At 45.5% G+C, this 25,396-nt stretch overlaps 1 protein-coding gene and 2 non-coding genes across 3 annotated transcripts in view; 1 reads left to right on the top strand and 2 right to left on the bottom strand.

Moving 5' to 3' along the window:
- The window catches only part of LOC126195691 (cilia- and flagella-associated protein 45-like), a 141,965-nt gene extending 120,658 nt beyond the window's left edge, over positions 1-21,307 (bottom strand). Inside the window, exons 1-4 of the mRNA XM_049934319.1 lie at positions 21,166-21,307; positions 11,435-11,682; positions 11,039-11,179; positions 1,996-2,156 (exon numbers count right to left, since the gene is read on the bottom strand). Coding sequence (XP_049790276.1) covers positions 1,996-2,156; positions 11,039-11,179; positions 11,435-11,682; positions 21,166-21,307 — 692 coding nt within the window. The remainder of the gene's footprint in view (positions 1-1,995; positions 2,157-11,038; positions 11,180-11,434; positions 11,683-21,165) is intronic.
- On the bottom strand, positions 19,454-19,528 carry Trnat-ugu (transfer RNA threonine (anticodon UGU)). Its single transcript has one exon. It is a non-coding gene; the product is annotated as a tRNA-Thr (tRNA).
- Positions 19,859-19,933, top strand: Trnat-ugu (transfer RNA threonine (anticodon UGU)). Its single transcript has one exon. It is a non-coding gene; the product is annotated as a tRNA-Thr (tRNA).
- Positions 21,308-25,396: the final 4,089 nt, after the last annotated feature.

Genomic DNA, 25,396 nt, shown 5'->3' with positions numbered 1-25,396 from the left:
CCGATATCGACTGATCTGCCCAGAGTCCCGACCTGAATCCAATGATACACTGGTCCACCGGTTGCTGCGTAAGTACGTCGATTCGCTCGAGACCGTAGCATCCAACAGCACTATTTCTCTGGTTTCGGATCTCGAGGAAGAACATGCAACCATTCCTCCATAGATACTCAGACACGTCACTGAACGTGCCCTCACGACAGCCCAAGCCGTCACTAAGGTAAAGAGTGTCTCACTCGATATTAAGGGGAGATTTACTATCTTTTGGTACAAAAAATCGATTTTTTAAAATTGCATTTTTGGATCCATAAAAGTGTCAGAATCCATCCCTGAAACGGTTTTTCCGAATACGGAACGGAAATGTTTGTTATTCACGGTTGAACAAAAAAATGAACCTTCTTTTTTCGGGAATTTCGACTTTGTAGCCAAGAAAAATTATTCTATGTGCTTGCCCAAGGATGAAGTGATCAAGGAGCTTACGACGTACTACGCCTTGGCAATCCGACAGCATTCCAATTCGTTGGAACAGATGAAGAAGGCAATTTGGGAAACGTATTTCCACAAGTGTTCGACGGATGACCAACCACAACAGCAAAATTGTCCGGCTGAGGAAACTAGATGGTGCAAGTGGCGCATTGAAGAGGCTACCGGACATCTGGACGAATATCGCCGCGCGGGATTAGCCGAGCGGTCTAGGGCGCTGCAGTCATGGACTGTGCGGCTGGTCCCGGCGGAGGTTCGAATCGTCCCTCGGGCATGGGTGTGTGTGTTTGTCCTTAAGATAATTTAGGTTAAGTAGTGTGTAAGCTTAGGGACTGATGACCTTAGCAGTTAAGTCCCATAAGATTTCACACACATTTGAACATTTGACGAATATCACCACGACCAGCCGCTCTCCAAGGAAGTTCAAAAAGTAATGCATCCGATCTACGAAGCCCTTTCGGGGGACGTGTTATTGTACCGTTGCTTGGGAAGAAACACACAAAATTCAAAATAATGTTTGAACGCGTGTGTTTGGAAGTTAGCCTCCAAGCATTTGAATTCTGGTGCGAAGACTATGGAGATAGCGACTTTCCTGGCAGAGAGCAGCTTCAACGAAGGGTATTCAGCAGTTCTGAAGACCATGACAACGATGGACGTCGCCCTGGGACTCTATTCGACGCAGTTCGCCAAACATTCGGACGACCACCGGAGTCAAGCGGCCGAAAACCGCTTGTCACCGTCCGTACGAGCGGCTCTGGAGCCGCGCAGAATAGCCCAGATCGAACAGAACGCCCTCTACGAGGAAGAGGAAGGACTAATTTATGGACCCAGAATAGCAGATTGAACGTAAGTTGCATAATATTGCACTTATATGTAGTCAAAACTTCAAACGCGTTTTTCTCGAAATTCCTTTTTTTTATCGCGCGGTATGGTAACTTCAAATCTACTTAACCGATTGGCATGATTCTTTGTTTCCGACGAAGCTAACTAAATTGTCTAGGAGTTGTACCACTTTTATTCCGCTCCATCAACTATAAATATTTTTACTTGACCGACGAAGTCGAAAAATCGATGAGAAAACCCTATTTTGTTTCAAATGGCCACCAGTTTGTTTCCTATGATACAAATTACTTAAGCGAGGTACAATTCCTAAAGAATCTTATATATTTCGCCAACGTCAACTCAATTTTGATTTCAGACGAGCCAGCTGACCTGTGACATACAGCGCGTGGAGGTCTACATCGAAATTTTGTTTCGTTCCGACGGCACTTCCGCTTTTGATCTTCGACATTTCGGGTCGAAAAAAATCCAGTTTGTAGAGGAGATATCAATAAACATTTTGACCAAATTTGACGTTGATAACTATAGCACATCTGAGAAAAAAAAATCTGAAAGAATAAACCTCCCCTTAAAGTCCACTAATTTGTGCCTGAACACTTTTGATCAGATAGTGTACTTTCTGGCCGAGGGGGACGGCTGTGACCGGTAATGGGCACGGAAAGGACTGTTACTCACCTGCGGATGATGTTGCTCTGGACCTGAGCGTCGCGGAGCGCGTGGCAGCGGGTGCTCAGGATGAGCCGGTTGGCCTTCTGGACCTCGGTCTCGCTCTCCTGGCGCAGCTCGAACGCGTGTTTCAGCAGCGTAGTCGCCCTCTTGCGAGCATCTCTCTCCAGCTGGAATGCGGAGAGACACCGTGTCATCGAGAGGAACTCGCCTCTGCAAAGATTCGACGTCATCTACATCTTATCTAGTTTTCGTATGCATAAGGTGAAGAATATTTCCTGTATTAGATTCTCATATTTACCCGCCAGGGTAGCCGAGAGCGCTAACGCGCTGCTTCCTGGACTCTGGTAGGCGCGCCGGCCCCGGATCGGATCCGCCCGGCGGATTAACGACGACGGCCGGTGTGCCGGACAGCCTAGGTGTGGTTTTTAGGCAGTTTTCCACATCCTCCTAGGTGAATACCGGACTGGTCCCTACGTCCCCCCTCAGTTACACGACTCGCAGACATTTGAAACACATTCCCACTATTTTACGATTTACACTAGACACAGACAGCTGGGGTACACTACTTCTGTCCTGGGGGTATGGGGTGGCGGCAGGAAGGGCATCCGGCCACCCCTTGAAATTAACCATGCCAATTCCGTACTTAACCCTGCCGACCCTGCGCACGATGCGGGATAAAGGGAGTAGCAAAAGAAAGACAAAGAAAAATTTCTCATATTTAGTCTCCAAGTCACTATACAGTGTATTTCGAAGGACACATTGTACCAATGGAAAAATTTCTGTTTATACGCCAGTTTACGTGCCTCAATCTCTTTTACCTTTTTCTTATAATCAGTATGTCGGATATACGAGGTGGCTGCACAGTAGTTGTACAGCTTCGTGGAATACAACTTTTCCCAATTTATCCATCATTCATAGCCTGGAATAAAAAGTGAAATTCCCAGACGTGGTTGGATGTCAGTGTAACTTCGTACACATACATACCATCAGCGACTATTTAATTGATTAGAGCTGCAATTCTCTGTGGCGGTTAGAACGCCCACATAAGTCCGTTAATGATGTTCGAGTTTAGTTCAAATGGCTCTGAGCACTATGGGACTTAACTTCTGAGGTCATCAGTCCCCTAGAACTTAGAACTACTTAAACCTAACTAACCTAAGGACATCACACACATCCATGCCCGAGGCAGGATTCGAACCTGCGACCGTAGCAGTCGCGCGGTTCCGGACTGCGCGCCTAGAACCGCTAGACCACCGCGGCCGGCTCGAGTTTAGTGTTGTTACGAGTTCTGGTAAGGTATATAAGTGTCGTGAACAGCATCAGATGTTGAATGATCACTGCGTTATTAGCACCTGACACAGTTTGAAACTGGCCTCATTGTGGATCTCCGTTTGGCCAGTAGTTCGTGTCGCGCAATTTCCAGATTTGTGGGCATTCGCATGTGACAGGGGTTCGCTGTTGGATTGTATACTCGTCAACGAGCTTCCGGTCGAACACGTGTGACCACGACTAGGGAGGAATATTGTATTGTGCACCAAGCAAATCGTAATCGCTTCACATCTGCACCCGTCACCGTGAACAAGTAATAGACTGAAACTTCCTGGCAGATTAAAACTGTGTGCCGGACCGAGACTCGAAATCGGGACCTTAGCCTTTCGCCGGCAAGTGCTCTACCTTGCCCGCGAAAGGCAAAGGTCCCGAGTTCGAGCCTCGGTCCGGCACACAGTTTTAATCTGCCAAGAAGTTTGACATCAGCGCACACTCCGCTGCAGAGTGAAAATCTCATTCTGATAAGTAATAGACTCCCTGTAACGTTCTCCGTCAGCCTGCACTATTGATCAGAGATTAGGAGTAGAGTGACTCGGAAATTACAGTCTCAAGCATGAGCTGCCGTTTACACTACAATACAAACTGCTGTGTTTGGAGCTAGATGGTTGATTTAGGGGAGGGGCCAAACAGCGAGGTCATGGGTCCCATCGGATTAGGGAAGGATGGGGAAGGAGATCGGCCGTGCCCTTTCAAAGGAACCATTCCGGGATTTGCCTGAAGCGACTTAGGGAAATCACGAAAAAACCTAAATCAGGATGGTCGGACATGGGTTTGGCCCGTTGTCCTCCCGAATGTGAGTCCAGTGTGCTAACCATTGCACCACTTCGCCCAGTTGTGTTTAGAGTGGTTCCGCGACCGAGAAGCATTCACAGTTGATGACTGACTGCGCATTGTGTACAGCGATGAACTGCGATTCTACTCTACCCCAGATGACCACGTCGGTCAGTATGGCAGCGATCTGGGGAGAAGTCCCATTCTTACAATCTTTTGGGAGAGGCACGGCGTTGTTCCTCATGGTGTGTTGGTGTTGGGAGTCGTCGTGTATGGCTTCAGGACACAGTTGGTAGTGACTGAGGGAACTCTGATGGCACAAGAGAGTTTCACAAAGATCCCGCGGTCTCGTGTGTTCCCTCTCATTCGACAGTATCGTCGTGGCGTTTTTCACGTGACACATGTTTCTACGAACTGTCTGCATGATGGTGAGGCTCTACCATGACTACCAAAATCCACGGATCTGTGCCCGATACAAACGTGTGGGACCATCTCCGCCCGCTTGCCAGTAATCAGGACATCAAGAACTAGTTACAACAGTTGCGGAGCAGTTCGTCTCAGGGGAGGATGCACAGCTCAATGACACCCTTTCTAACCGAACCAGTGAATGCGTTGAGGCCAGATGGGGCGTGACGTCATACTGATAAGTGGTATCATACTACCAAGTTCTCTGTAAATATGACTAGACTTAGTACTCATCACTGCCCCTGAAGTTAGCATAATATGGATTACATAGAAGTTTGAATGTTAATTAAAGGCCTATTAATCATCACTGTCCGAGTTGGAATTCATCCACACAAAAAATAAAGTGTTTACTGTGGCACAATCGTCGTGAGCCCAAATTTTACATCTTAACCAGGGAACCCACTCTTGGTTTCCTGTTGGTTTGGTCGTATCGTTTCAAGCAGTAAATACAAGGCAATTTCCATCCACTTCACAAGACTACTAATAGTTGTTAGAGAAAGGAAGAAGAACTGGATGGGACATTCATTGAGATGGGATTCCTTTTAACAGACGCTTTAGAAGGACTAGTTTATGACGGGAGACAGAGAGGAAGGAGAAGATGCAAGATGATAGACGACGTAAAGGAAAGCAGAAATTACGGGACATAAAGAGGATATCAGAAGACAAGAGAGCATAGAGAGCTACTATGTGAAAACCTGCCCATTGGCAAAACACCAACGATGACACCACAAGAGAGCCTGTCCACATCTTCCGTTGTTCTTGCTTTTAGCAATTTCTCGACCTTATCAGTTCTTGCTCTCGTAGAATTGATTTTTTCTGCTAGAGATTCGTTAGGTGCAAACAGTTTTTTTAGCAATTTATTCTACTGTGCCTTAATTTTTTTTAGATTACGTTTCCAACCGCTGTTGTCTTAAAGCTTCCTTGACTGGGTTATCAGTTAGGATGGAAATACAAAATAGTGCGTAAACGCGCCCCAACAGAAACGCGTAAATGTGCCCCATTGCAATGCCTGAATTACTTTCTACACTGTGTTCTAAAATTCGATGATGCAGTCACATATTTTCAAAGACATTCCGTGTGGCCACATATTGGTACGCAGTCGACGATGTATTACAGCCCAGGATGCCTTTCGGAAACCAGGTAGACGAAAATCTACCTGCTGAGTTGCATCTCCTGCTTGCGAGATATCGTGTATGAAAATACACATATCGTGTATGAAAATACACACAACAGTCTTTTTTTTCATGAATCCTTTCTGATTCTTTCAGAGGAACTTATTTTCCTTGTTTTCAACATCAGGTTTGAGATACTAGAGATAGGAACAGAGCTTAAGTGCTTCAGCGTACCTCATTGGTACAATAAAATGTGAAGCGACAATGTGAAATGCCAGTATACTAATTGTTGAGAGAACTCCTAGAGAGGTATAACTTTCGTTGGCGAAAGAAGTACCGGTACCTTGCTAGCTTATCATCCGTACATTCTTGTGTGCGGCTTATCTGTTTGGAAATCTGTTTATAGCTGACTGCAGATACTGAAAATTTTCAGGAAAGAGCTGCGCGATTCGTTTCAGAGTTATATGACTACCATAATAGAAGATTTATAGCATTTGTAGGTTTAGAAAAAGTTGCTGACAATGTTGACTGGATACGATCTTTGAAACTATGAAAATAGGAGGGATAAAACACAGGTTGCGAAAGGTTATCTACAACTTGGACAGAAATGAGACTGTATCTGAGTCATAAGTGTCGACGGACGTGAAAGGGAAGCTGTATTTGAGAAATAAGTGAGCTTGGGTTACAGCCAATTCTCCATGCTATTTTGTCTGTACACTGAGCGACCTAAGGAGAGACCAAAGAGAAGTTTGAAAAGGAAGTCGATGTTGACTGAAGAAAAAACTTCGAGACTTGCCGATGCGTTGTAATTCTAACAGAGACGGCACATCACTTGGAAGAACAGGTGATCAGAATGAATAGTGTCTTGAAATATGAAACAGACACAAAAAAGTAAAAGAAGAGTAATGGAATGTAGTTGAATTAAATCAGGCAATGCTGAGGGAATTAGATTAGAAAATGAGACACTAAAATTGGAGAAAAATAACTGACGATGTCCCAAGCAGAGAAGACGTGCAATACAGACTGGTGGCAATGAGAGAAGCATTTCTGAAGGAAAGTAATTTCCTAATATCAAATAAAAATAATACATCTTTCCTGAAGGTATTTGTCTGGATTGTAGTCTTGAAAGAGGTGAAACATGGGCGTAAAACATTTGAGACAAAAATAGAATAAAAGCTTTTGAAATGTGATGTTGTGAGAGGATGCTGAAAATTAGATGCGTAGAGCGTGTAACTAATGACAAGTTACTTAACCGAATTGGGGAAAAATATATTTACGGCACAACTTAACTAATAGAAGGGGTGATTGATAGGAAACTGAGGCATCAGGAGGGAAGCGGGGATGGTAAAAATTGTAGAGGGAGTCTAAGGCTTGACTACAGTGAGTAGGCTTGACTACAGTGAGTAGGTGACAATGAAAAAAGATTGCAGTAGATATGCGGGGATGAAGATGCTTGAACAGGATAGATTAGTGTGGAGAACAGCATCAAACGAGTCTTCAGACTGAAGACCCCAAGAACAACAAAAACCACAACGACGACAACAAACTCATGTCAGGTGTCGTATAGCACACAGAGAACTAGTGTTAAAGCGAGTAAAACCCTAGTTCGCATGACCATCTGAGACCCTATTAAGTCCCACGTTTACCACAGTCGTACGAATATGTTACATCAAGCTGATCGCTTGTGTTCCTATCTTCCACAGAGAGAACATTCATCCAGTCCTTACTAGCATTATCAAGAACCATCTTCCTCTTAGGAACAGAGAAATGTCTTTTTAATTGTTTCAAATAAGACCTCTGCTGTCACAAAGTTTACCTAAGTTATGCTAGTTAGTCATCATTTAATTTGGGCTATGTGGTGACAATTTATATGGAGGAATTATGAGAAATGGGTTCAAAATTTTCCTTACACTCGTGGAAAAATAAAAATTCGCATGGAGCCATTCATACATTCCCCCAACAGTGTCGATCGACCCTATATAAAAGATGAAATTATTATCGGCTGGCAGCAATGTGTGGGTTCTTGGACCAGATTGCAGAGCTACTGTATGAAACTGCGATGACAGCTACAATTCTGCGACCTCAGTCATCAGACTTATTTGTCGTAGGTTGTATGTCTATGGAGTCATCAATAGTTGCACAAATGTGAATACCAGAATTGTTAATTAAACAAGCTACTAGTATCATTCTAACTATGCGAATACTCTTAATCATCAGAGTCCCGTCATCAGTGTGTAACAGCCAGTGTCTTTTAGTTACATACTATTCATATGTACACTCATTTCTTAGCTGTAGAATTCTTTCCTAGGTAACAAATGCAAAAAAATGTGTAGAGACTTTTCAAACTACTGGAAAGGTCCACAGGAATAATAACTAAAAATAGCAGTCAGGCTCATCGTATAGATTTGTTTAAAGCAATAAGGATTTTAAATACACTGTATGAGAATATTTGCCAGTTATACACATCGAAAATAATTACTTCACAAACGGCTCTCTCCATGATAATGGAACAAAATCTAGTCTGAAATTACATTTCCCAAAAAAGAATTAACACAAAAAGCAAAAGAGCTTTTTTATAAAGGAATAAAATTGCGCAGTAAGTTGTTGAAGGAGATAAAAGAGGTTATTGAAACAGACTTATTTAAAGAGGCGGTTAAATGTCCCTCTCAAGTAATACGTTCTGTGCAATTAAGGATTAGTTAGGTTAAACAGAATAAGTGTTTGGTAAAAAAAAACGTAACACAAGTAGGTTATAATAATAAAACATCTCCATCATTTCACAACACACTTTCACCACTATACTATTCTAGAGGAAGGTATTATAATATTCTTTTTTCTTCTCTTGGAAACCTGACACTAAAGCTCTGTATAGTACTACGATTTTACCCTCTTTCTGAGCCAAATATCTCTATGCTTTGTAGGTATGCTGACTCATTTGCTTAGGCGAGCAAATGGGAATTTCCGGTACGCAAAATGAAATTCAGGCATCTTCACCGTGACCCTGATGTCAGCTGATGAGTGTTTGTAGAATATATTATGAAATAATGTGTCTATATAGGCTGTGTGCGGTGACCGGTATTGAGAAAATTGTAGCATTAGCTGTCTACATTAGTAAATAACTTCTTAGTAATACAGTTTTATATACGAGGGTAATCCCAAAAGTAAGGTCTCCCAATTTTTTATAAGTACAGAACTCTGTTTGTGTGACAGTTGGTCACACTGTTATGAAGAGAGCTTCACGCGCTGTGTGTAAACATGCACACGCCGCGCTGAGGCGCTCAGTCTTGGGTTGGCAGCCGTTTAGAATGGAGCTCCTGTGGGATGTTACCGCCAAGTGCGAATTGCGCGCAGTTATTCGGTTTTTGAACGCATAGGGCACTGCGCCGATTGAAATCTATCACCAATTGACGGAAGTGTATGGTGAGTCTTGCATGGATGTCAAAAATGTTCGTAAGTGGAGCAGAGAGTTTGCAGCTGGTCGGACTGAAATTCACGACGAACAAAGGAGCGGGAGAGCGTTAATTTCTGAGGAGACAGTGTTGAAGGTTGAGCAAAGCATGCGTGAAGATCAGCGGATCACCCTGGATGATCTATGCACGTTGGTTTCTGAGGTTTCCCGAAGCACCGCTCACAGAATTTTAACGGAAACATTGAACTACCGGAAGGTGCACGCAAGATGGGTGCCGCGCATGCTGAATGAGGACCACATGAGGACCACATGCGGCAATGAGTTGATGCTTCCCGCGCATTTCTTCATCGCCTTGCAGCCGAACAGGACAACTTTCTGGACACAATTGTGACGGGTGACGAAACCTGGGCATACCACTTTACACCTGAGACCAAGCAACAATCACGCCAGTGGCCGCATCCTTCTTCGCCAAAGCCGCGGAAATTCAAACAAACACAGTCAGCCGGTAAAGTCATGACAACCGTTTTTTGGGATCGGAAAATGGTATTGTTGGTCGACTTTATGCCCACTGGGACCACAATTAACGCTGACAGGTACTGTGAGACTCTGACAAAAATCAAGCGGGCAATTCAGAACCGGAGGAGAGGAATGTTGAGCAAGGGCGTACATATTCTCCATGACAACGCTCGCCCACACATCGCTCGGCAAACCGTTGCTCTCCTGCTACAGTTTCAGTGGAACATAATCACCCATCCACCCTATAGTCCTGACTTGGCGCCAAGTGACTATTACCTGTTCCCTAGGTTAAAAGAACATTTGGCCGGAAAGCGATTCAGCTCCGACGACGAGGTGAAAGAAGAGTTTCATAACCTTCTGAACAGCATGGCGGCGAGCTGGTATGACATGGGCATACAAAAACTGCCACAGCGTCTACAAAAAATGCATCGACAGCAATGGTGATTATGTCGAAGAATAGCTAAATGTTCAGGTTGTAAACTGATGTAAACCATTGTAGAAATGAACAGGTCTATGTACTTATTAAAACTAGGAGACCTTACTTTTGGGATTACCCTCGAACAAGGGATAAGCCGTCTGAAGTTGCGCTGTTTCAAACAGACTGGATTTGTATTTGGGAGGGTGGAGACTTCAATCTGCATCGGACTATCCTGATTTCGGTTTTTCGTGGTTTCCCTAAATTATTTCAGGCCAGCGCCGGGATGGCTTCTACTAGACCACTGCCTAGTGCCTATTCCAAGTTTGTGAAACCAAGCTCTAAATTTGCATACGTTTACATACAAATATACATGAATTATGTTGAAACTTCCTGGCAGATTAAAACTGTGTGCCGGACCGAGACTCGAACTCGGGACTTTTGCCTTTCGCGGGCAAGTGCTCTACAAACTGACCTACCCAAGCACGACTCACGCCCCGTCCTCACAGCCTTACTTCTGCCAGTACCTCGTCTCCTACCTTCCAAACATTACAGAAGCTCTCCTGCGAACCTTGCAGAGCTAGCACTCCTGAAAGAAAGGATATTGCGGAGACATGGCTTAGCCACAGCCTGGGGGATGTTTCCAGAATGAGATTTTCACTCTGCAGCGGAATGTGCGCTGATATGAAACTTCCTGGAAGATTAAAACTGTGTGCCGGACGGAGACTCGAACTCGGGACCTTTGCCGTTCGCGGGCAAGTGCTCTACCAACTGAGCAACCCAAGCACGACTCACGCCTCGTCCTCACAGCCTTACTTCTGCCAGTACCTCGTCTCCTACCTTCCAAACTTTACAGAAGCTCTCCTGCGAACCTTGCAGAACTAGCACTCCTGAAAGAAAGGATATTGCGGAGACATGGCTTAGCCACAGCCTGGGGGACGTTTCCAGAAATCTCATTCTGGATTCATGAATTATGTTTTTTGTTGTTTTTAAACGACATGTCGAGTACTCTTGCAAACTCAGCAGACTTACATCGTTGAGCCTGCGGTCCTGCTGGCGCTGCTGCTCCCACTCCTTCATCTGGTCCTTCCTCGCCTGGCTCTCGTTCAGCAGTTTCTCCTTCATCTGTTCCTTCTCGTCCAACAGCGCCTTCCTCTCCTCGAGCGTCAGCACCTACAACCGTATACGTGTTTAAATTTTGCATTGTGAACAGTTTTATTTAATAACTTCACTGAAATTTAGCTATCTGTGTCTTACCAGACACGGATTGTCTTGCTTTCTTTGCCGCAAAGGAAATTTATTATCGTTGTTAAGCGTTATTCTGTAGACTTATAATAAACCAGTGTCTTTTTTCCAACGAAAACCTTGTGTCATTCCTAAATAACGAAACAATTCATGTATTCCTGCCTCTGCAGATGGCAGACATACCTTGGCCTGGGCCCGCAGCCTCTGGAAGTCTCCAGCATGCATCAGCGGCGCCTCGGGGGAGCTCTTGGCCCTGGGCACGGTGATCTCACGGACGTAGTCTGGAGTCACGATGCGCATCTTCTCCAGCTTCAGAACTCCGGGCTGTGGGACGTCCAGCTGTTCCGCCTGAGCGCCGCCTTCGTTCTCCTTCTGCACACGTTCTTCTTTCTTTGGACAAACTTCATCTTCCGCTGTAACGCCCATCGTACCTGTGAACAAGAGATCGTTCTGCTGTGTTTTCACCTACCTACATGTCTAGCTCTTCTGCTTCGCTGGGCTTGGTTAATTAGTCTGTGACTATGTGCACCTAACAGATTGGAATAAGGCGTCAATTCCTAAGTACACTACTGGCCATTAAAATTTCTACACCACGAAGATGATGTGCTACAGACGCGAAATTTAGCCAACAGGAATAAGATGCTGTGATATGCAAATGCTTAGCATTTCAGATCATTCACACAAGGTTGGCGCCGGTGGCGACACCTACAGTGTGCTGACATGAGGAAAGTTTCCAACCGATTTCTCATACACAACCGGCGTTGCCTGGTGAAACGTTGTGATGCCTCGTGTAAGGAGGAGAAATGCGGACCATCACGTTTCCAACTTTGATAAAGGTCGGATTGTAGCATATCGCGATTGCGGTTTAGCGTATCGCGACATTGCTGCTCGCGTTGGTCGACATCCAATGACTGTTAGCAGAATATGGAATCGGTGGGTTCAGGAGGGTAATACGGAAGGCCGTGCTATATCCCAACGGCCTCGGATCACTAGCAGTCGAGATGACAGGCATCTTATCCTCATGGCTGTAACGGACCGTGCAGCCACGTCTCGATCTCCGAGTCAACAGACGAGGACGTTTGCAAGACAACAACCATCTGCACGAACAGTTCGACGACGTTTGCAGCAGCATGGACTATCAGCTCGGAGACCATGGCTGGGATTACCCTTGACACTGTATCACAGACTGGAGCGCCTGCGATGGTGTCCTCAACGACGAACCTGGGTGCACGAATGGCAAAACGTCGTTTTTCGGATGATTCCAGGCTCTGTTTACAGCATCACGATGGCCGCATCTTTGTTTTGCGACATCGCGGTGAACGCACATTGGAAGCGTGTATTCGTCATTGCCATACTGGCGTATCACCCGGCGTGATGGTATGGGGTGCCATTTTGTTACACGACTCAGTCATCTCTTGTTCGCACTGACGGCGCTTTGAACGGTGGAAGTTACATTTCAGATGTGTTACGACCCGTGGCTCTACCCTTCATTCGATCCCTGCGAAACCCTACATTACAGCAGGATAATGCACGACCGCATGTTGCAGGTCCTGTACGGGCCTTTCTGGATACAGAAAATGTTCGACTGCTGCCCAGGCCAGCACAGTCTCCAGGTCTGTCACCAATTGAAAACGTCTGGTAAATGGTGGCCGAGCAACTGGCTCGTCACAATACGCCTGTCACTACTCTTGATGAACTGTGGTATCGTGTAGAAGCTGCGTGGGCAGCTGTACCTGTACACACCATCGAAGCTCTGTTTGACTCAATGCCCAGGCGTATCAAGGCCGTTATTACGGCCAGAGGTGGTTGTTCTGGGTACTGATTTCTCAGGATCTATGCACCCAAATTGCGTGAAAATGTAATCACATGTCAGTTCTAGTATAATGTATTTGTCCAATGAATACCCGTTTACCATCTGCATTTCTTCTTGGTGTAGCAATTTTAATGGCCAGTAGTGTACTTCTAGCGGAACGTCATGGGTGATTTGTACTGCACTAAATTCAAGAAATCGTAAGTTTAGTGCAAACACACTGAAACCGGATAGCTCTTAGTGTGGAAAGAGTGATGAATCTTGATGATAGCGACCGAGGAACACATTAAATTACCTAGTCAATGTTTCAATCTAGTGACCAGTTTTAGAATCGCATGAATGAATGGACACTAGAGATTGCTATAAGCTGTTTCTGGCATTTTGTACTGTTTTTGTTCTGAGGTATGAGGTTGCGTTTTGTGCAGCATTTGTAACTATTTTTAGTTTCACACATTTGAGTGCTGCATGAAATATTAAAGGTGCTTGGAAGGTACTGTTAACTCTTCATTTACACAATTTTATGGTGAGTAATATTCCATATAGTTTCAAAACTAGCTATACAGGTTGTAGATTTTAAGTTGACTAACCAAAATAACTCGAAAAATAAGCTTCACACGAAAAATATGTAGACTCCAAAGTTGATTATTTTCGAGGGGTACATCTGCTGGTGCTAAAACTAGCCCGCCACCCCCCAGCTCCCTGGAGGTTGGGGAGGGAGGCAACTTTAAAATTTCAAATGTGAACCCCCATTTTTTATTGCAGAATCAGATTCTACGATAAAAAGCTACGTTCATTTTGTCTTAAACGTTTGTTTTGATTCTTGGTAGTAATGTAATTCAAGAAAATCCATGTTCTCATTTTTGCGTGGAAAATGGTTACGGATAAATAACAAATACTTATTTACTTCGAAAATTTTGATTCGCTAAAACTAAAACTCTCCCTCTCTCCCCATAGGGTGGAGTTTGAGAGAAAGGAATTAAGAGTTTTACAAATGTTGACTCAAATACTTTTCCGCAGATTCAGATAACTTTTGTTTGTTTCGTGGTCATGAGGCCACACAACTTTTAGTTATCAAACAAATCATGTGACTAGCTAACTAACTAACCAAACATCCTACTTTTTATTTATATGGAACCATTTTCCACGCAAAAATAAGAACATGAACTTTCTTTAATTACAGCGGCAACTACCAAGAATCAAAATGGTTCAAATGGCTCTGAGCACTACGGGACTTAACATCTGAGGTCATCAGTCCCTTAGAACTTAGAACTACTTAAACCTAACTAACCTAAGGACATCACACACATCCATGCCCGAGGCAGGATTCGAGCCTGCGGTCGCGCGGTTCCAGACTGAAGCGCCTAGAACTGCTCGGTCACACTGGCCGGCACCAAGAATAAAATTAGTTTTTTGTGCAGAATCTGATTCTTCAATGAAAAATGGGGGTTCCCATTTGAAATTTGAAAGTTGCCTCCCGCCCCACCCTCAGGGGGCTGGGGTGGCGGGCTAATTTTAGCACCAGGAGATGTCCCCCTCGAAAATAATCAACTTTGGATTCTACACATTTTTTTGGGTGAAGCTTATTTTTCGAGTTATTCTGGTCTGTCAACTTAAAATTTACATCCTTGATAACGCTTGACAACAATATGAAAAGTGTAGATTGCTACCCACCATGTAGCGGAGATGCTGAGTCGCAGACAGGCACAGGAAAAAGCCTAATAATCACGCTAGCTTTCGGCCAGAAGGCCTTCTTCCGAAACAGACAACATACACAAAAATATTCAAACAAACGCAGCTCGCACAGCATGATCACCGTCTCTGGCTGCCGACGTCAGTCCGGTCTGGCCAGAGACGGTGATTGTCTGTTTCGGAAGAAGGCCTTCTGGCCGAAAGCTAGTGCGTTTATTAGGCTTTTTCCTGTGCCTGTCTGCGACTCAGCATCTCCGCTATGTGGTGAGTAGCAATCTGTCCTTTCCATAGTACTGTTATTATTCCGCCCTAGATTTTCCATTATATAACGCTTGGATCGCTAAGCCGTATTTCCTCCGTGATGCACTGTCTTGTACACTGAAACGGAATGGATCTTCTGTCAGAGACTATGTGATATTAGCAAATGAACTGAGTTTCTTTAATGATTTAACAAATTTACCTGTCTTTAAAATGAAAGTGTACTCCAGTTTTCAATAGCTTTTAATTTAAAATGTCTTTAACTTATAGCTGGTTTCTGATATTACTTCTACTTAATTTGCATTCACTTACTGATAACTGGTATAGTGTAGAGTAATACACTGAAACGCCAAAGAAGCTGCTATAGCCATGCGTATTCAAATACAGAGATGTGTAAACAGACAGAATTCGACTCTGCGGCCGGCAACACCTATATAAGACAAGTGTCTGACGCAGTTGTTAGATCGATTATTGCTGCTATAGTGGCAGGTTATCAAGACTTAAGTGAGTTTGGACGTGGTGTTATAGTTGATGCACGAGCGGTGGGATCCAGCATCTGCGAGGTAGCAATCAAGTCTGGATTTTCCAGTACGACCATTTCACGAGTGTACCGTGAATATCAGGAATCCGGTAAAACATCAAATCACCGACATCGCTGCGGTAGGAAAAATATTCTGCATAACGGGAGCAACGACGAGTGAAGAAACACGTTCAACGTGAACAGAAGTGCAACCCTTCCGCAAATTGCTGCAGATTTCAATGCTGGGCCATCAGCAAGTGTCAGCGTGTGAACCATTCAACGAAACATCGTCGATATGGGTTTTCGGAGCCGAAGGCCCACTCGTGTACCGTTGATCCCTGTACGACACAACGCTTTACGCCTCGCCTGGACCCGTCAACACCGACATTGGACTGTTGATGACTAGAAACATGTTGCCTGGTCGGACGAGTCTTGTTTCGAATTGTATCGAGCGGATGGACGGGTACGGGTATGGAGACAAGCTCATGAATCCATGGACCCTGCATGTCAGCAGGGAACTGTTCAAGCTGGTGGAGGCTCTGTAATGGTGTGGGGCGTGTGCAGGTGGAGTGATACGGGACCCCTGATGCGTCTACATACGACTCTGACAGGTGACACGTATGTAAGCATCCTGTCTGATCATATGCATCCATTCATGTCTATTGTGCATTCCGATGGACTTGGGACATTCCAGCAGGATAATGCGACACTCCACACATCCACAATTGCTGCAGAGTAACTCCAGGAACACTCTTCGAAGTGGCCAGAAAACTCCTCGGACATGAACATTATTGAGCATATCTGGGATGCCTTGCAACGTGCTGTTGAGAAGAGATCTCCGCCCCCTTGTCTTCTTACGGATTCACTGTGTCAATTCCCTCAAGCACTATCTCAAACATTAGTCGAGTCCACGCCACGTCGTGTTGTAGAATTTCTGGCTGCTCGCAGGGGCGCTGCACAATATTAGGCAGGCGTACCAGTTTCTTTGGCTCCTCAGCGTAATATAACCTATAGACTATTAAAAGCAGAATTGATAGGCTTTTCTCGACTGCAACACTTTTAAATTTCAGTAGAAGAGTTGTTCCTTGGTATATGACCATCTTGTGCCTTGGAACATCTTTCACATTTGGAGAATCTTTGCATTTCTAGCGTATTTTTGCAAATTCCAAAAAAGATTTAAGCATACAACAAGTGAATGGTGTCACTTAAAAACAGAATAAGAAAATATACTAATATACTAAACTTCTGTCACAGAGCTGGCTGGAGACGAAAGTCTGAAAAGTTTTCCAACTCCCCCCCCCCCCCCCCCCCCATTCCAGTTCAGGAAGCAGAAAGTAGGCTCTTGGGCTCTTGGATATTGGCTGAATTAAGGTTTGCTTCCATTCAGTAGTATATTTACAAGTAACAATAGAGAGATTGAAGATGTCTGTGAGGACTGGGATCATAGTATCAGCAACATTGTAAATCATTACTACGTTATAATCTGTGATAACAGCCGCCGCTGTTAATATGGAAGAAACCAAGTGAAGAAACCAGAAGCGCTTACTGACATGCGTGAACAAATAGCAGAAACGCAATTGCTGTTTCTGCGCGTCCCACCGAGTACAAAAAAAAGGCTCTGAGCACTATGGGACTTAACTGCTGTGGTCATCAGTCCCCTAGAACTTAGAACTACTTAGACCTAACTAACCTAAGGACATCACACACATCCATGCCCGAGGCAGGATTCGAACCTGCGACAGTAGCGGTCGCGCGGTTCCAGACTGTAGCGCCTAGAACCGCTCGGCCACACCGGCCGGCCCACCGAGTACAGTTTCATGCCTGGAGTAAGCTGGCTGCGGCCAGGAGACGCAACCGCTGAAGACACATGATACCTTAAATGATGAGTCAGTTTCCCGTGATACAATTTTATCAGGCATGCTGCAAGTACATGATTGCTAGCTTCCACTGACATGGAGTGATCACCCAGCAGTCTCCTACGATTGGGAACGCTGAGCAAAGACATTCAGGGAGGGGGTTTCCACTCTGACAAAGAAGAAGTAGCAACTGTTACACTGCTACAAAAGGGCGTTAAGGGAGATAACCGCACTTCAGATATTTCTGTGATGCTGTAGGAAATCCGCCATGCGAGATTTAGCGTCTGTACTTACCTCAGGGGAAGGTGGAGAAGCGAGATCCTAATCTATAAACTGACAGCTCTATTTAATAAGAGGAACTTCCAAATTATATCTATCCTGACCAAAATGGACGTTAGTAGTTAACACAAATGTGCCTATTTAACAATGCTTAAATGAATGCTACATCAACAGTCTTCCCTCGTTCACAAATAAATGAAATTCTAAATAATTTAGGGAAAGCAAAGTGTTTCTAGATATAATATGTAGCGAAGTGATACCATCACGTATTACTAGATGAGAAGGACCGACAAAAAACGGCTTTCAGTACAGCTTACGGGCATTAGGAGAAAAAACGTATGCCCAGGTTATTAAGGACCATTATGTTCCAAATATTAATGAATTCACTCATGATGGGTTTGTAATTTGGTAAATGGTTCATTTACTTACATAAAGTTGTCGTTTTTGGGCATTCGCTAGAGGAGCATAATGATAAGTTGAGAGAATCATTTGAAAAACTGAGGCTCCTTAATTTGAAATTACAAATTGATAAATGAGAGTTCTTGCACAATAAAATAACTTACTTGGGGTATATGTTGTCTACAGATGGCGTAACACCAGACCCAAAGAAGGTTAGTGTTATGAAGACTACCCGCAACCGCATACAACAAAACAGTTAAAGTCGTTTCTTGGGTTAATTGGATATTACCGATGGTTCATAAATGGTTTCAGCAAGAGAGCTAGATTACTGCATGAACTACTAAGGAAAGGAGAAAACGTTGAACCATGTGACAACCATCCATTTCAGAAGTTAAAAGAGAAGATAACAAAACCACACGCATTGCAGTAACTGGATTTCACACAACAGTTCATTATAACCGCTGATGCTTGCCTGGATTCAGTAGGAGATGTGCAGAGCCAAGGCAAAGTAGGAAATGACCTGCCATTTTCTTATAGTCCCAGAACTCTTAATAATGTGGAGCAAAGTTTCAGGGTGATAGAATTGGAGCTGTTGGGTATAGTCCGTTCTGTTAAGCATTTCAGATCATGTACTTTCAGGAGAAACGTTACTATATGTGTGGATCATAAGTCACTAAAATGGATAGCAAGCATGGCAATATGTTGTCCTGACTGGAGCTTGAACAATTCGATTATGATACTGTGTACAAAAATAGAAAAGTTACAGAGTTGCTAATGCATTGTTGAGTGTAAGAGACATACAGGCCAAATAAGAAGACAGTGAACACTGTCAGTTCTCAAGATAGACTCGCGGAACCAGAGATAAGTGAGTCACCATAGGTGGTGCCAGTTGGTAAGTTGCACAAAGCAATGTGTAAAGAAATACAGAATGTGGTCAATTTGAAACGAGATCTTGCAGAATATATCTGAAGGTACGAGAGCTGCCAAAATAAAAAAAATAGGTCATACAGATAAAAACAAAAATGCGTTAGAAATAGCAGCATCTCCTGACCAAATTCTCTAGAGACGCAACATCGACATCGTAGGGTTGCTGAATCAGATAGATAAAGGTAACATATATATATCCTAATGCTCCAAGATACATTGACAGAATTCATTGTTGTGAATCTAGAAAGAATTCGATCAAGCGATAAATGGTAAATATCGGGAACTCGTAAAACTTCTCAAATATTTAGGAGTACGAAGCGATATATGACGGTAGTATCTGTTCCCGAAAGAACACATACCGTGGATGACCATGCAGCTTTGCTAGAAATGAAATGATAATTAAATAGACACCCTAGCTGCAAACAGGCGTTGATATACTTCACTGGGGACATGTTGAAAATGTGTGCCCCGACCGGGACTCGAACCCGGGATCTCCTGCTTACATGGCAGACGCTCTATCCATCTGAGCCACCGAGGGCACAGAGGATAGTGCGTCTGCAGGGACTTATCCCTTGCACGCTCCCCGTGAGAGCTGCATGGTCATCCACGGTATGTGTTCTTTCGGGAACAGATACTACCGTCATATATAGTTAAAATATGGCTTCCCGGCCATTGACCTTCTTGTGTGAACGCACACGCTATGCCCGAACTCGTACGGGACTTGGTAGATTAATCTGCCACGAGTAATGAGTATGATGGGCAAACATCTATTAGGCGCACTACGAATGTAGTGGTGTGGACATGTTGGGAATGGGGATCTCACGGGGAGCGTGCACGGGGTAAGTCCCTGCAGACGCACTATTCTCTGTGCCCTCGGTGGCTCAGATGGATAGAGCGTCTGCCATGTAAGCAGGAGATCCCGGGTTCGAGTCCCGGTCGGGGCACACATTTTCAACATGTCCCCAGTGAAGTATATCAACGCCTGTTTGCAGCTAGGGTGTCTATTTAATTATCATTTCAGTACGAAGCGAGTTTTAATTGGGAGGAACACATAAAAATCAGTATAAATACGAGAAACGGAATACTTAGATTTTGTAATTTTTGGTCTATGGTCATTAGCCATGATCTGAGGCATTTTTCTGTCTCTGACGTGGAACAGTTAAGACTCACCGGCCATTTGGCCATCTTCTTCTGTGCGGAGCAGTCGGCTCTCAGCCGTATTGTGAAGCGGACGCGCGCGGGTCTCTGTGCGGCGCTCCGCAAGCGGGCCGTATTAACTCGCGCGGGTAGTAGTATTGCAGTGTAAACAGATCACATAGAACGACGATGGCGCTTTCTTATAGAAAGGCCACGATTAAAGTAACGTTTGATCCCCAGTACGCACGACCTAAGGCATACGAAGTAGAGCGTTTCCTGCGTGAAGTAATGAACGTCGATCCACAGGAACTTATCGGTATACATCTTCCGTTCATCTCTAGTACAGTTTACCTGAAACTTGTAGATGAAACAGTGTGTGAACGACTTCTTCGATGTTCAACCGATGGATATCGTTTTCACCATTGGGCGGCAACGTGGGTGTAGTGACTGTCGACCATGCAGGACTCGGCGTTCGAAACATACGAATCTTCGAACTGCCTTTCGAAGTACCGGCCACGCTTGTCGTGAACGCGCTGCGGCATTACGGGGAAGTACTCAGTCACGTGGAAGAAAAGTGGCATACGTTTGAGACGTATCCTGTACTGAATGGAGTGCGTCAGGTGCGAATCAAATGTTTCAAATGGCTCTGAGCACTATGGGACTAAACATCTGTGGTCATCAGTCCCCTAGAACTTAGAACTACTTAAACCTAACTAACCTAAGGACATCACACACATCCATGCCCGAGGCAGGATTCGAACCTGCGACCGTAGCAGTCGCGCGGTTCCGGACTGAGCGCCTAGAACCGCTAGACCACCGCGGCCTGCAGGTGCGAATCGAGCTGCGTAAACACATCCCATCGTACGTGACCGTTGGTGGCTGTAGAGCGATCGTCATTTATGACAGTCAACAGCGGAATTATTCAGGGTGCGGGCAGGAAGGGCATGTACGCTCTGAATGCCTGCAGCGACGCCTAGTCCAGATACCACGCGCAGACACTACGCCTACATCGCAACCGACAACGATGCCTATTACGTACGTAGAGGCAGCGAGGAACATGTCGGACGCGGACGTTGTTCCGTTCCAGGTGCCGACCCACGCGGGCCCGGTTTCTGCGCCCACGACGACGCAGCCTCCATCGTAACCGTCGTCGTGTTCGACAGCAGCGACCACGTCTTCATCCCAGCCGTGTGAGGAAGGAGAGCATCAGCAAATCGATTCGAGCTCTGGTACGGAGATGCGGGAGGTGCCTACTGTTTGTCGTGAACCACAGGATTCGGATACGCGTTCCCACAAACAGAAGCCGCCCAAGCGACGAAAGAAGAGGAGGCTGTCTGCAGGAAATGATTCTAGAGATGGTAGACACGTTGCAGGAGGATGAAGAAAATCCATCTGCGGCCAGGGCTGTGGACCTCACACCAACGGTTCCTGGTTCGCTGCTGGCAACGTCCGCCCATGGACAAAGACAAGTTGACGATGCCCAGCTCACCGACGAGCCCCCTGGCGATTCTGTGACTAAGTCGTCGGAAGAACGTCATGCGTGGCCTAACGCACCACACCTCCAGCTTGGTGATTGGGCGTCCGAGATGGAGATGGAAAGAATGATAGCAGACTCAAGTGACAACCAGATGCCTGCGGCCGGCGGATTGTCGGACGGACATCTTCTCTCAACCGATCAATAATATATACGGTGCGGGTGACGGGAAAGGTCGGGCGGACGATGTGGCGCATACAGGCTTAAAAGACTGCAGGATACGTCATCGTGTTATCAAATAACCTAAGTGGCTCTGAGCACTATGGGACTCAACTGCTGAGGTCATTAGTCCCCTAGAACTTAGAACTAGTTAAACCTAACTAACCTAAGGACATCACAAACATCCATGCCCGAGGCAGGATTCGAACCTGCGACTGTAGCGGCCTTGCGGTTCCAGACTGCAGCGCCTTTAACCGCACGGCCACTTCGGCCGGCTAACCTAAGTGTATCGGATAGGTACAGTCAATGCCAACGGCATTAGCTCTACAATCAAAAACTCAGTTGTTAAAGGACATGATTCGAGCGGCGGACATTGATATCGTGTTTGTTCAAGAGGTACGGCCTGATCTGCGCCTGGATGTTTATGGATATGCATCATACATCAACCCAACTTCCGACGGTGGTGGTGGTACGGCTATACTAATACATCTACATCTACATCTACATTTATACTCCGCAAGCCACCCAACGGTGTCTGGCGGAGGGCATTTTACGTGCCACTGTCATTACCTCCCTTTCCTGTTCCAGTCGCGTATGGTTCGCGGGAAGAACGACTGTCTGAAAGCCTCCGTGCGCGCTCTAATCTCTCTAATTTTACATTCGTGATCTCCTCGGGAGGTATAAGTAGGGGGAAGCAATATATTCAATACCTCATCCAGAAACGCACCCTCTCGAAACCTGGCAAGCAAGCTACACCGCGATGCAGAGCGCCTCTCTTGCAGAGTCTGCCACTTGAGTTTATTAAACATCTCCGTAACGCTATCACGGTTACCAAATAACCCTGTGACGAAACGCGCCGCTCTTCTTCGGATCTTCTCTATCTCCTCCGTCAATCCGATCTGGTACGGATCCCACACTGATGAGCAATACTCAAGTATAGGTCGAACGAGTGTTTTGTAAGCCACCTCCTTTGTTGATGGACTACTTTTTCTAAGCACTCTCCCAATGAATCTCAACCTGGTACCCGCCTTACCAACAATTAATTTTATATGATCATTCCACTTCAAATCGTTCCGCACGCATACTCCCAGATATTTTACAGAAGTAACTGCTACCAGTGTTTGTTCCGCTATCATATAATCATACAATAAAGGATCCTTCTTTCTATGTATTCGCAATACATTACATTTGTCTATGTTAAGGGACAGTTGCCACTCCCTGCACCAAGTGCCTATCCGCTGCAGATCTTCCTGCATTTCGCTACCATTTTCTAATGCTGCAACTTCTCTATATACTACAGAATCATCCGAGAAAAGCCGCATGGAACATCCGACACTATCTACTAGGTCATTTATATATATTGTGAAAAGCAATGGTCCCATAACACTCCCCTGTGGCACGCCAGAGGTTACCTTAACGTCTGTAGACGTCTCTCCATTGATAACAACATGCTGTGTTCTGTTTGCTAAAAACTTTTCAATCCAGCCACACAGCTGGTCTGATATTCCGTAGGCTCTTACTTTGTTTATCAAGCGACAGTGCGGAACTGTATCGAACGCCTTCCGGAAGTCAAGAAAAATAGCATCTACCTGGGAGCCTGTATCTAATATTTTCTGAGTCTCATGAACAAATAAAGCGAGTTGGGTCTCCCACGATCGCTGTTTCCGGAATCCATGTTGATTCCTACATAGTAGAGTCTGGGTTTCCAAAAACGACATGATACTCGAGCAAAAAACATGTTCTAAAATTCTACAACAGATCGACGTCAGAGATATAGGTCTATAGTTTTGCGCTTCTGCTCAAAACGATGGCATCGAACCAACGGATATTCAGTTTTTGCCATCAGCGAAAGGCATTGCGCTCACCATCGGCGCTGTCCGTCTTATGAATCTGTATGCCCCGTCTGGTACTGCGAAGCGTCGGAAGCGAACATTCTATTACTCCACTGAGGTAGCCCCATTGTTCAAGGCGCTACAGAGCACCTGGTGGTGGGCGGCGATTTTAACAGCGTCTTACGCCCTGAGGATCGGATACCTCACCATGTCCCATGCCCAGCCCTACATGCTTTGCATGATACATGGACGCTAATCCACGGTGACCGTCGCGGATATACACACTTCACCAGCCACTCGGCCAGCAGGTTGGACAGGATTTGTGTCTCCCGAGGTCTTCGGACAGCAACTGTCGGTGCTGAGCTTTGGCCCACTGCATTCACAGACCATCAGGCCTTCATCTGCACCGTGACGCAGCCACGACAACAGACGAGCCGTAGTAGAGGACCTCGGACTCTTAACGTTAGCATTCTCCGGGAAGAGGCTTGCCATGTAGCCGTCACTGATACTTGGCACAAATGTGAGCGACGGCGTCATACCTATGATTCCACAACACGATGGTGGACATACTGCGCCAAACCTGCTCTTCGTAGCACTCTCACGGCATACGGACGAGACAGGGCGCTGTGGCTCCGATCCACCTCTGAGTTTTACTACACGGTCTTGCGGGAACTAGCGTCTCAACCACCTTCGCCAGAGCGCCAAATGGCCGTCCACCGGACACAGGCACGGCTTCTGCAGATTACGGCTGCCAGATTTGACGGCACGCGGGTTCGATCGAGACTGCAAGATTCCATCCCAGAGGAACGTGTCTCTCTTTACCACATCGTCAGAGAACGGAGACAACGTAAGAGACGACTCATCACGGCAGTTATTTCTGCGGATGGGCAACGCGCAGAGACACACACCACAATATCCCGTGTCCTCACAGATTATTACCGCACTCTCTATCTAGCAGATCAACGGCGTGACAAAGACATTGAGGACGTCCTGCACAACCTGCCACCTTCTGGTAGGGCGCAAGGCGACACCACATTCCTGGAGGCCGACACGTGGGAAGAAACGCGCATGGCTCTCCCGCGGGGTACGAGAAACAAATCACCTGGACCTGATGGTCTTCCGCTTGAATTTTATAGCACCTTTTCTGACCTGACGGGAGAAGTTTGGCGGCAGATGTGCTGTGAACTCCTGGATCCGGACTTCCGAGTCGTCGTCCCCCCCCCGTCTTCCCCCCCCCCCCCCCGAATTTCTGGAGGGCATGATCATCCCTGTGCCAAAACCAAACGCGGGGTGCAGACTGCAAGACTTCAGGCCATTGACGTTACTGAATTCGGATTACAAGATTTTCCGGCATTCTTCGTGCTCGACTCCTCGCTATTGTCAAAGATGCCATTCATGCCGACCAAACGTCTGGGAGGTGACAGTAATATACACACGGCGTTCTTCTTCTTCGGTTATCAACCCACAGGTTGGTTGGCAGCAGCACGCCATTCCGTTCTTTTGTCAACTTTCTTCTTCATATCTGCATAGGTCTGGCACCCGATGTCATTTATTACTTGTTGAATGTAGCTTAATCTAGGTCGTCCTCGGCGAGTTCTTCCTTCAATGATTCCTTCTAATATTCTCTTAATGAAATTGTTATGCCGTAAAATGTGACCTATGAAGGTTATTCTTCTTTTCTGTATATTTCGCCAAAGAGATCTGTTTTCTTTCACTCTTCTGAGGACATCTTCGTTTGTAGCCTT

The sequence above is a fragment of the Schistocerca nitens genome, chromosome 7 (assembly GCF_023898315.1).
Source record: "Schistocerca nitens isolate TAMUIC-IGC-003100 chromosome 7, iqSchNite1.1, whole genome shotgun sequence".
Classification (NCBI taxonomy): Eukaryota; Metazoa; Arthropoda; class Insecta; order Orthoptera; family Acrididae; genus Schistocerca; species Schistocerca nitens.
Note: the sequence above shows the minus strand (reverse complement) of the source record. Positions and strands in the feature narration are given on the sequence as shown.